General features: G+C 43.8%; 1 protein-coding gene across 1 annotated transcript in view; it reads right to left on the bottom strand.

The window, feature by feature from the left end:
• The window catches only part of sema6cb (semaphorin 6Cb), a 58197-nt gene that overhangs the window by 20685 nt on the left and 24685 nt on the right, over positions 1 to 12827 (bottom strand). The window contains exon 14 of the mRNA XM_076081181.1: positions 8267 to 8344. Within this exon, the coding sequence (XP_075937296.1) occupies positions 8267 to 8344 (78 nt within the window). The remainder of the gene's footprint in view (positions 1 to 8266; positions 8345 to 12827) is intronic.

The following is a 12827-nucleotide window of genomic DNA, read 5'->3' as shown; positions in this document are numbered from 1 at the left end:
CGAAATAAAGATTTGTCTACTCTACAGTTCCAAGTGTAAAAGGTTGGGATCAGTTTAACCGAAGACATATTCTGAGATCGTTTGATCGAATAGTTTTTAGAGGAAAAATCATCCAATGATTTGAAGAAGAGGAGACTCGAAAAAGTACGATGGCGACTTTGTAGCACCCTCCTCTTCTTCTTCTACTTGTGAGGAACATCTGTGTCGTACTGCTGCTCACATCCTCCCCAACAGAAAAAAAAAAAAGAGTAAAGATCAAGATGGTGCAAGTCACTGCAACTTCCACCACGTCAGTCCAAACAGAGGCTCTCTCTATCACGACTGACCACAGAGTCCAGGTCAACCAGAGGACACAACTCCATTCTTTAAAACAAAAAACGCAGAGGCCGACTGAGTAGGGAAGCAGACGTCCCATGATGCATCAGGGCCCTTTCAGACCCAACGGGATGTGAGATGCGCTCACCTCTCATCTCGTGAAGCCTGGAAGACGTTCAAATCAGGGAGCAAAAAAAAGTACTAAATAAATACCCACAGTTCTGCTTAACATGTATGACGTTGCAGCAAAATGCCGTCCCATTCGTATTCACATCATGTCAAACACTTGCAGCCTCTCACACTCAGGTGACGTCAGTTAAGTCCCTGAGGGTTCAGGGTTTAAGGCTTCAGGGGGGCCATCGGGATCGGGTCTTAGTATTTCCTTCCGTCTCTCGCTGGCTGCATCGTTTCTATCGACCACGCAGGTATTTCGTCACAGCACTTGAATATATTCACATATAAGATCCAAACACCACATCCGCAACATCTTGCATGTTCTGTCGCACATTTTCCAGTTCTTTCCTCTCGGTTCGTCAAACTAGCAGAGTGCTGTAAACATTGAAGTGCGTGCCCCCCCCCCCCCCCCCGAGCATGCTCAGTGGAGTTTTGTTCACGAGTCGGCCGACAGGTCACCTCTACGTCTGAAAGAGCACGGCAGACTTGTTTCACGCACACGAGCAAACGGTTGAATGCGACCAGCAGGCAAGAATTAATTTTGTTCTGCTCGGCTTTCCAAACACAAGGAAGTGCTGGCTGTCACATATCAACATCTGTCTGTCTGCCCCCCCGCCCCCCCCCCCCCATTAACCAGTCTGGGTTCATGTCCTCAGTCACAGGCTCACATCTGAGCATAAAGGCCAAACTGAATGTCTTTCCACTGGTTTGGTAGTTTGGTGTGTGATCATTCCTTGTATCTTAGCATTGATAATAAAAGAGCTTTGCACTCGGGGGGGAACAATGTTGATTTCATTCAGCAACTCAGAGAACTAAATATGTTTGCATGGCAGGCATTTCATTTGAATGAATGCAGTGTTGACTCAAGCTTTGACAATGCCGAATAGAGACGTTCACTTAAGGTGAGTATAATCTGCACAACTAATTAGCGCCTAATGAGAGTCCATAATCAAGGTAAAAGGCATGAAACTAAATTGCTCATTTCAAAAGTAACCTACGCGACAGCATGAAGAATGCCTTGAATACAGGTTTGTTTTTTAATCTTCAAACATGAAAGTGAGTTTAATGATCTGCAGATCAAAATCAATGAATGACCATCATGAAGAAAACATGATCGCGGTCATTTCACTGAATGTGTTGCACTTTTCAAAGACACAAAGATACAAGAGACGTCAAAGATGGAAAATAATTCCCACGACACACACAGCTGTTTGTTTCTTAAAGGCACAGGCCCATGATTATGATGAGTCATCACGATCAAACATGTTGGAAATTTGCGTCTGGAATCCGCACTGTTGACATTACGCAGCTGGAGAAACTTTACGCTGCTGTGAGTGAGTGAGTGCTAATTCATCATTAAATTCAGTTCTGACGGGTTCAGTTCAAAGTCACTGATCAAGTTCATTCACCTCCAGCTCAAGAAACCTCACAAAACGTCAAAATAAATTCCAAACATGGGTTCATTTGATAAACTGACCACTAACTGGAAGGTTACTTGCCCGCATGAAAACATATTAAACTTAGTAAAACGACTTATTTACAGCTTTTTAGCTCGGCTCAAAATCTCACTGAAAGCTGCCCTCAAGTCCCCGAGAAGCAGTGCATTGTGGGGCAGTAAGCTCACAACTAATACTATGAAAGTCCCGTGTAGTTTATTTCGTCGGTCCTAAAGCTATCACACCTCATGCGTTGGCTGATAATGAACTCCATCAAATGAACTGTTTCTCCAGTTTGAGCCACATTTGCTTAAATAGAGTCCAGCTGTTTTAGGTTAAGTTTAAGTAAACCTGTACTTAAAATAAACTAAACGTCTATAAGCTGATTTAAAAGCTGCTGTAGACGGTTTACGTCTTCAGGAAGCCAGGAACTGTGAATACATGGTTGGTTTTGGTCCTTTCATTGGATTTTGTTTTTGAGCAATAACAAAAAAATAAAAGATTGCCATCCAGGTCCTTTTACGGTCTTTCACCTGCACTTAGCAGCTGGTCCCTGTTCCAGGATCCCTATGTGTCCTTGGCCGTCTTTTGTTTTGGCTTCATGCTTATGGACGACGCGTAAACCAAAGGACCCAGGAACAGCACGGCGCCGAGCCGCCCGGGTCGCATAAATCTTTCAAAGTGTGAGAGATGAAGAGACGGAGAGAGAAAGGGAGGATGTGAATCCTCTCTCCTCTACCTCTCCTGTCCTGTCCTCTGGATCAGCCACACATCAGTCATGTAGATGCATGCCACCTAAAATAAATAAATAAAAGAGACTGATCGGCCATGAAAAGAGTGATGTGAGAGAGGAGGGAGTCCCGGGAGGAGGAGGACTTTAGAGCTGCTTCATCTTTAACTCCGGTCAGGTCTGATTCACATCAGTTCATCCTTTCTCTCGTCCCATCACTGTCCCCCTTTATCATCCTCATTCCCTTTCTCCTCTTTCACCATCTACTCCTGACCTCTTTTCAATGATAGATATATATATAAACACATTATATGATTTGACTTCATGCAAGATTCAAATCTGATGTTACTTTCACGCCTCGCCGACAGCCTGAGCCGACACTTTCTTTTCTTGAGTAGTAAAACCTAAATGAAAAACAGATGTTCTGTACTTTGGAATCAAACTGATAAAACTCGCTCTCCCTTTCCTCCCTCTTCTTCCTCCTTTGTGCAACCTTTTCTGTCTTTCCTTCACTTCTCCCTGCTTTAATACATCTCTCTTTACATGCATCTTTTCCTTCTTCTTCTTTCCCATTTTTTACACTCCTTGCAGCCTCCTCTCCTCTAGTTTCCTTTGTTCTCTCGTCCGTCCGTCCATTCTCTCTCTCTCTCTCTCTCTCTCTCTCTCTCTCTCTCTCTCTCTCTCTCTCTCTCTCTCTCTCTCTCTCTCTCTCTCTCTCTCTCTCTCTCTCTCTCTCTCTCTCTCTCTCTCTCTCTCTCTCTCTCTCTCTCTCTCTCTCTCTCTCTCTCTCTCTCTCTCTCTCTCTCTCTCTCTGGCAGCGAGCTGATAGTTGAGTCTGAACAGGATATTTTGGCTGATCTCTCTCGCGTTCTGGTCCATCGGTTTTCCAGCGCGGCTTCGTCCTGCACGCTAAACACCGACTCATAAATCAAAACCTCAGCGAGCAGCTTGGAGCACCTCGCCAGCGTGAAGCCTCTCCCCCTCTCTCTCTCCCCCTCTCTCTCTCTCTGTGTACTCGTGAGAACCTTATAGTCCGGACCTCAAACCACAGACCAAATCTTAATTACAACCTCAATTCAAATCCTAAACTAATTCCTTAAAGTCACGACAAAACTATTAACTATTTTTTTTCATCTATAGCTTGCCAACTCTTCATGCCTTTTTAATAAACCAAAAGATCCTTTTTTTTTGTCAGAATCTCATTACTTTTACCTGCTCATAAGAGATGCTTCTTTAATTATCACAGTGTGCACCAGGAGGCAAGAACACAAAGTTCCAGCCCATAAAACGTTCACAGATTCCCCTCAGATTAAAGTGTCTTACTTTACTGGATATCCTGCTTGTTTTGAACTAATTAACTAACAATATTCCATCTCAACAGGAAGTAAATCAAAAGATGTACACCCCCCCCCCCCCCCCCATCCAAAAGTAAAACAGAAAACAGCTTGAAGTCACTTTGAAAAATACCATTTTCAGCTTTTACTCTTTTGTACAAACCACAGAAACAAGACATAACGCGTTAATAAGTAAGCTGAAGAGGTGCTGGTGGGTGACAGAGCCAGGAGTATCAAACTTCTCATGAATCCATTTCCCAAAGCGTGGACCTTTTAAACGAGCAAATGAAGCATCAAGTTCAAGAGGGTAAAGAAATATGCCAGGAAAAGTACCTCGTGGAGACTCAGCGTCACGGCAAAGAAAACATGTCAAAATAAATCAAAATGTCCAATCGAAACATTTCAAACCACTCCTGCAGCAGAATCCACCTCTCTGCTGGTAATCTGTACGTTCACTCAGTTTCTCCATCACTGAAAACCTCCTCAGAGCTCTGAAGCTCCAGCAAGCTTCATTGGAAAAGTGGAATGGTCTTGGGACATACTGAACACATGAATGAACAGAGAACTGCTACACGAGTGCTTTTAGGAGTTCCAGTGGTAGTTTGGGTGATTTTATTCACCGTGGTTCTGGGTCGGCCCCCCTGCTGTGCGCTGAAAACTGCTGTGAATGCAAACTGGCTACAGAGCCACGTCCCAAGTGTTTGAATCTCTGTGGTGCTTTGAAAATACAGTTTCATTCAGAATAGTTTTCCTGCTCTCCGAGCAAAAGTTAGAGGAAAAAGATAAATAGCCCTCGTGTGTTTGCAGGCTAGCTTAGCACAAAGGCTGTGAGCAGCTAGCCCGGCTCTGTCTGAAGTACCAGCACCTCCAAAGCTCACCGATTACCATGTTACATCTCCATTGTTCAAACTATACAAAGAACCGGAGAGTGAAACCCATCACACCGGTTTCCAGTCTAAGGTTAGCCATCCAGCTGCTGGAAACAGCTGCTTCAACAAGACTCCAGGAATTCAGAGGCTTTGAATTCCAAAAACACCACAAAACTGAACAATGGAACCCAAATATTACACAGCAAAATAGGCAAATACAAGAGGGCGCACAGAAACATGCATCTAAAGGGAGAACAAAAAACATATTCCATTAGCCTCTGTCCGTGTGAGGGCAGGGAAGGTAATACGTCTGGGTGGCCAAGCAGAGGATATGCAATAATTCCAGGTCTGCACATTTTTCAGCCGTCAGAGTAATCTATTGGAAGCCAGTCAACAGTGGAAGTGGTGCTCTGTGCATGTGTGTGTGTGTGTGATGGTGGGGTAAGTATAGTGGGATGTCAGCATACAGAAAACTCCACACACACAGTTTACAAAAGTCCACAGAGGTAAAAAGAGAAAACACCCGGCGTGGTGATTCAGGAACAGGTTGTACATCAACCACACGGGGACACGCAGAGACCTCCACGGTGAGGAGGCACAAAGGAGGAGAAAACAGAACCTTTAACTGCCTCGGCTGATCCTCTCCACCCTTTACTGCATCCATCAATCTATCTATTCCCTCCATCTCTCCATCCAACTACACATCCATCTTTCTTCCCCCGTTTTTGACGGACAGCGCGGCACACTTTTGATTTAATGGCACAGGCTTTAGAGGGAAGTGGAGGGGAAAGAAAATATAGAAAAACAAAAAATAGAGTTCTCCTCTGTGAGACATATGGTTCATTAATTGAAATTTTTGTTTCAACTTCCTGTCAGCTGACGTCATTCACAAACGCTGCAACCAGAAAACTAACCTGGCACTAATTTAGCATGATTACGTTTAAAACTGTAAAACGGACAATTTATTGTATAGTTGTGACGGAAATCCTGGCGGCTCCTTTAAAGGCACATAGAGCACTCTGATCTATGCACAGCATCCATATATTACTTAGACATGACAAAGTAATATGTTTTGACAAAACAAGACATGAAAATATCACTTTTTATATCATATGGCAGCTTTAAATACTCTATGTATATTTTCAAAACGGTTTTATCATTGGCTGAGCTGTTTAAAAACAAAAAAGAGCCCAAAATAAGCTTTTCTCCCTCGATAGTGTCTCCTTGTTATCTACAAGCATGGTGACGTCCCGACTGCAAACAGAAACAGCGATATCGTCCGTCTACAGGCTCCACACAGCAGCTCATCAGCTGCTGGACTGCAGCACTTTTAAACAACATTAAAACCTGAATGCAAATGTAGAGACGGGTCAGTGTAGATGCTGAATTTTGTGACACGCATTCCTCAAGAGCACTTATAAGCAAACCCTCTCGGTCAGATGCATTCATCACGTAGTCCGCTCGTCTGAATCTAGATCAGCTATTGATAATGAAGAGTGCGTCGCCACAGCTCAACAGCTCCCTCGAGGAGATATGAAAATGATCGCCTCTGCTGCCGCTCGGCTACACGTTATCGACTTATAGTTACAAATCTGTCCGCTGTGCCCGTGAGTTAGAGAGCTAATAACGTCTTTATATAGCTGTGTCCGCCCCGTGAGCTTTCAGACGGGCCGCCCAACGCCACAGCGGCTGAACTCACTAATTAGCACGACTTCGTCCAGAGAAGAATTAACGGCCCGAACCTCCTGCTGGAGCGTTTGATTGGAAAAGCAAATGTGCTCACGCTTTCATCCCCTCGGTGGTTCATGATTGGAGACCTCTCTGTTATAAGAGGGGGGGGGGAATCAACAATGAGTCACATCAGGCAGAAAATTGCTGCTGCACTGTTAATGGGCTGAAGGTTTGCAGCATGCGGCCCTTCTGGCTACACCTCAGCATGTGATGTTAAAACAGGTGCTGGTGCACGAGCTGGTGAAGAAAACGTGCGAAAAATAACATAAAAGGGAAAGCAGTGCACTAACAGTCTTCTGGCCTCCGCGGGTTGAGGCGTTGGTTTACATTTTGGGATTGGAGACCGCAGATAATTTACCCCCCAACATTCAATTTCACTCATTTATTTCTCATCAAGGCTTTGTTATTGGACTGCACCTTGCGTGATTTGATGTATATTCTTTATGTATGTTCTTGCACCAAATAACTAATATATTTATGTTTACTTGCACATGCACACTTGAACATTGTGCAGCATTGTGCAGGAGAGGTTAGAACGAGCTCCCCTGTTAGATACACACTCTTGAAAAAGGATAAAAGCTAAAGAAAATAAACTGTATAGGTCATCAAAATTTCAAGACTAAGCAGTAATAGAAAAAAGTATTAAAAAGTGCAAATTACATAGAAGTTGAGATGCATAGCAGTAAAATCCACAGTGTTATAAAACTTTAATTAAAGGCCTTTTTAGATGTTTTTTGAATAACGATAATGTCGATGGTGAAACTAACTAAATACAAACGTCTGTAAACTAAACGCTACAGATGGCCACCTCTTTACCATGCACACACAACTCACCAACCGTTACCGTGTATATAACGCAAACAGAGGCTCTGTACAGTGGGGCTGTGGCTGCCAGCTGTCAGACACTACTTCTGACTTTATTTGGGCTTTCATAGCTTTCACTGAGCCTTAAAACCCGCTCAACGTATTGTGCTGTTTTGCTGTCAGTGCGTTGCTCTTGCTGCTCCACAGAGGACTTCTATTTTGAAAGGCGAGCAGCTGTAAAAACCTCGTTATTGCCCCAAATATGTACAGAAAATGTAAACAGTAACTGTGCTAAGGCCACAGACTGTATACAAAGATGGATGACAAGACTCCAGCCCCATCAGCCCCCGGTGGCTGACTGCAGTATCTACTGTGTACTAGAACGTGCATCATTTGATCATGAATGTATTCATAGGGATATTATGGATACTTGTTGTGTCTTTCTAGCCAAGTAGCTACCGTGATGCTAACGCTAGGTGGCTCTCGCGCTAAGAAGCTGCGGCTGAGCTCGGCTCGGGCGGTTTGTTTGGGGGCGGGACCTTGATACCATCACTCCAGCCCCCCCCCGATCACGACAGTATCCATCCCGTATCCATATACACATAAAGTCTATAGCTGCAACACACCACAGTGCAGCAGCGACCTACACGCACGAGCATAGTTCGTTGGTTTATGTTTTGACAACTTTAAAAGTCTTGTTGTAGTTGAAATCAATCCAGAATCATTTCAAGGTTTTTCTCATCACACTGAATTACACTTAAATCCCTTTCACAATAACGCATCAACACTTCAGTGCACCACATTAGAATGAATCAATGTGATTAGAGACTGTGTGTGTGTGTGTGTGTGTGTGTGTGTGTGTGAGAGACTTACTTGAAGCCAGGTGAGACTGTTGCACAGCTGCCTGACTTGAGCCAGATGCAGTAAGGGTCCCGTGAAGACAGACAGCTCCTGCAGACAGACAGACAGACGGTCAGTGATGGCGGTAATTGTGGAGAGCAGCGTGTGTGAAGAACACTGAGCCCAGCTGCCGTTAGCTGGGTGATGAGGCACCGCGCTGCCGCCGGCCTAACAACACCCATCACTTTTCCTCACATCCGAGCTTCAAGTGCAGCTCCGAACGAACCACGTGACTGAGAAAACAACCGAAGCTCATCAAGCTAAAGATAAAATGTCTGCAGAAATGGCCGTGAAAAGTTGCACAAATAAATAATTTAGCATCTCTAAGTGACAAAACAAAAGCAACGTCATTGCTGCATAAATCCTCACATCTTAGCTGTGGCTCTTCATTAAAGTCTCATCGTCTTGTTCTTATGCAAATCAACTGGTTTGTTTACGTCTGTTGACACACACAGATGTGCAGCAAACAGTAGTGCTAAATGATTCTCATGACTGGATGATGATGATAACACATGGTTGTTATTTTACTACAGTATCACCAGTGCATGTTTCAAACTTTAACTAATTATCCCAGCATTGCTGCTTTCTTCATAAGACACAAAGATAAAGACAGAAGACTGTAATCACATAGTTTTTCATTCAGACTGTGGATTTTTGTTTTCCTACTGAATTGAAGGAAGAACAGAGCTCGTCTTGTACTCTTTGCACCTCTTTCAGGCTTTAAAATCCCAGTCCATATTTGTTTTGATCATACAAATTAGTATTCTATAGTGTTCATTGCAAAAAGAGGTTTTTCCAGAGATGGCTCATTGATTGTGCCCCGTTGTCCAAATAAAAAACAAACAAAGAGAATCAGACAAATCGGATTTTGGCTTCGATCCCCAAAGTACAAGGCAACGTCATATTCAATAAGCCCCCCAATCCGGACATCCAGTATGAAACAGCAATACGATTGTGGATCAGAGTTTTGAATATGTGAATGTCGTGCGTTCAAGCTGAAACATGGTGCGTTTAGTTGCTTCAATGACAGTAACTGACAAAACTCTTTTGTTCACATCAACCTCTGGTTCTGAAAAGTGAAGCCAATACTGAAGTGCCTTAAAGCTGCATTCTCTCTGCTGGCCATCAGGGGGCGACTCTGGTTGCAAAAAGAAGTCTATAGGAAACGTACCATACTTCTCTAAACATGAGTTTATGGTCTCAATCTCTAGTTTCAAGTCTTCACTACAGCATGATGTTCATTTCGTAAATGATGGTCCATTTAGAGTCAAACAGACCATAAAGCAGGGGATGCTTTAGGGGCGGGGCTACCTTGTGATTGACAGGTCCCTAACCACAGCGTTGTCCGTGTTTTCGTCTTAGAACTTTAACCCTTTCACAGTGTGTCTTCAGTGCAAGTTAACTGTAACATTTTGGTCACCTAAACATCAACAGCGATCGGTTGTTCTTAGCTCCACCCTCTCGTGCCCAAAACCAAGATGGCGACAGGCAAAATGGCAAACCCGAGGCTTCAAAAGGACAGTCCACTAACCAATGGGGGACGTCACGGTGACTACGTCCACTTCTTATACACAGTCTGTGGATTACATGCTGTACCTTTAAGCCAGTCACTGGTCACTCAGGCCTCATTGATTAGCAATGACTGAACCTTGAGTGAACAGCCAGCGTAGTTCCGGTCTCATGTCAGCAGTCAGCAGACGAGTCAATCACCTGCTCCTACTTACAGTAATGTATGTCTTGCTTTGTGATTTAGCGAAATAACATGCTGAGTGTACTTTAAGGCGGTCCGCATTAACCACCATCAGCAGCCATTAGTCACGTTCCCTACGGTATGAAATCACAACATTCAGTACTTTTCCTCTGCGGGTCCGTTTCGTTGCTTCGACTCTTCCACTGATCTGCTGTCAGCCCCTCTGCCTCGTGTTCAACTCTGCGGTTTTATAATCCTGCACTCTGGAATGAGTTGCATGATCCTCTTGGCTTTCATCCTGCCACTGTATAATTACAAAACAACGCTGGGTGTCAGTGTCAATTAACAATATATTTTTTTTAAATTCACAGCTGCATAACCTCCAAGTGGTTTTTGCCAAACAGCAACAACATAATGAGCACGGAGTCCGCAGCGACGGCACAGAACAATGTTCACCTGCTGCCAGTCGACACTCACTTTAGAGATGTTTTCATGCTGAATAACAAAATCAGATGTGATGCTGAACAAAGATCTGCAGATTTTTAGTGCAGTGCGGCGTCACGTCAAACCCAGTTTTAATGAGGACTCCTGCGGCCTGTTTTAAATATCTAAAATGATTTGCAACCGTCTAAAGTGAGCGTGCAGGTGTTGCACCACCTTCACCCCTCAGTTTGCAAACGTTCCAGAGAAATCCCACTGAGAGCACATTAGTGTTTCGCTCTCACAGAACAGAGGGAAATCACACAAAAGGAGTACCCCGTCCTACGGCTGCAGCTGGAAACGGAGCATAAACGCACAAACTCTACGTATGCGAGCACTCTTTTGTTATGGAAACAACAAGATAATAAGAACGTCGTCACCTGATCTCTGGATGCCACAAAGAAACATAACCAACTCAGACTAACTGACACGATTCACACGTCTTGTCAAGAGGAAGTAAGTAAGTAAACATACGTTGGTCCCTTCAGACATGTCCACAAACACTTGCTTCTGTTTTTCTTGGGAGCACAGTCTCTAATAATGCAAACAGCCCTCCAGTTCATACAGATGTACTGAACCTCATGCAGTTGGTTTTCTGTGGAGACTGCAAACCGTGGCTGTTTGGTTTTTAACATCTCCTGTGAGGCGTCTTTAAGCCTTTGTTGCCGAGGACTTTTACTGACGATGAGCATCCTGGTGAAGAAACATCGTCTCCACCGGTTTCATGTGCGTTTCTATCAACTGGTTTGGCCAGGCTTTACGCATGGCTGTAATCCGCCTGTAAACAGAGCAGAAGAAGAAGTAGAGGCTGTCGCCTTGGTCTTCTTACTCATCTACAAGAGAAGAGAGGTCTTCAGGAATTAGTTTCTACTAGCTTCACGTTTTAATAGTTCTTTCATGTTTCATGACGTCCAGAAACAAAGACAATATAAATATGTTTCAGAGAAGACGCTGTCAGCAGAGACAGCTGACCAGTGATGTGAGCTAAACGTTTGCTACGTCAGAACTTATTCGCCTAAAATATCCCATTTAGGGCATCAACTCTTTTTTCGACAACCTCAAGAGAACGTTTAACTTTTTTATCTTTTTTATTGAATTTTGCCAACTTTTCTATAATGCTATACTTCACAAAGGCTCATTGAAACATGTTCCTGAAAGCACGGCTATTGTGAGCTTCACTTAACCGTCTTTTACTCACGAACTATTGTAGAGTTAAGTGTTTGTGTATTGTGCTCGTACTAAATCCTGCTGCAGAGTATTTTCACCTCAACATGCAGATGAAGTGGTGAAATCTAAACAAACCGTCTCTTCATCAGCAAAAGCCACTTCCTGTCTCTCGCAGCACCGCAGACTGACAGAGGACCTCTGAGCAACTAGGTCGACAGAAATGTACCCCGCCAACCTGTGTGGCTGCCAACTGAGCGACACTATATAGTGCAGCTTTAATACATTATTCATAGGCCTGCCATAAGGTATGTGTGCATCTCTCTCCTCCTCTCCATCACCGGGTTCCTCTACAGAGACACGACAGGAACGAACCTCCACACTGCAGCACTATGGGAAAAAAAGAGGCCAGCTGAGGTTTCAGGAAGAGACCGACATTGTCCTCATATTCGCAGTTTATGTGCGACGCAGGTTTGCGTGCGTCCCTCGTCAGGCTTACGTTCTGTCGCGCTATAATGAACAGATGTGCGTGTCCGTCGGCCTGCAGTCACCGCGTGTGAGGAAGCTCCATTAGCTGCTGAGGAGAGAAGGGACTCATCCAGCCTCTGACTCATAACCTCCAGCTGTCGTTTAGCCGACGTCCTGGGAATAACCGCCCCGACTTACTGGAGATGGTTTTGGGCTGATGTGACGCTGCTGGTGAACGACGGAACACGGAGACGTTTGTCTGAGAAGTATAACTTTTAATAGACGTAGATAGGTGGTTAAATACTGCTGTCGCGCTACATTTTAATATGTAGCTTTGAGCTTTTATTAATATCTAAATCCGCCTTTGTCATTCTCAATCAAATTAAACAATGGGATTCTAAGTAAAAGGAATATTCTGTTTATTAAAACTTTGATCTCAGTTTATAGTTTTGCTATAAATGTGGCAACATTGCAACAAAGAGAATAATCACGTTTTTTCAATTAGAGAAGTCACTATGTTTAAACTGTTCCTATAAAAAAAAAGGAAATCTCCAGACTTGAAAATCCTACGGATCTACAGATCTACAGGGTTTGGGGCCTCTTTTGCCCTTTTATTGTATTTCTTTATTAAAACTCCCATTCCCTACAGTTTCCTAGCCGCTGCTGAAAAACAGAATATTTTCTGAAACCTAATATTGGCAGCAGGGCCTCGAGTGAAAAATAAATAAAAAT

The sequence above is a fragment of the Anarhichas minor genome, unplaced genomic scaffold (assembly GCF_050575085.1).
Source record: "Anarhichas minor isolate MPS153535 unplaced genomic scaffold, ASM5057508v1 ptg000079l, whole genome shotgun sequence".
NCBI lineage: Eukaryota > Metazoa > Chordata > Actinopteri > Perciformes > Anarhichadidae > Anarhichas > Anarhichas minor.
The sequence above is the reverse complement of the archived record's forward strand: the minus strand, read 5'-3'. Positions and strand labels throughout refer to the sequence as shown.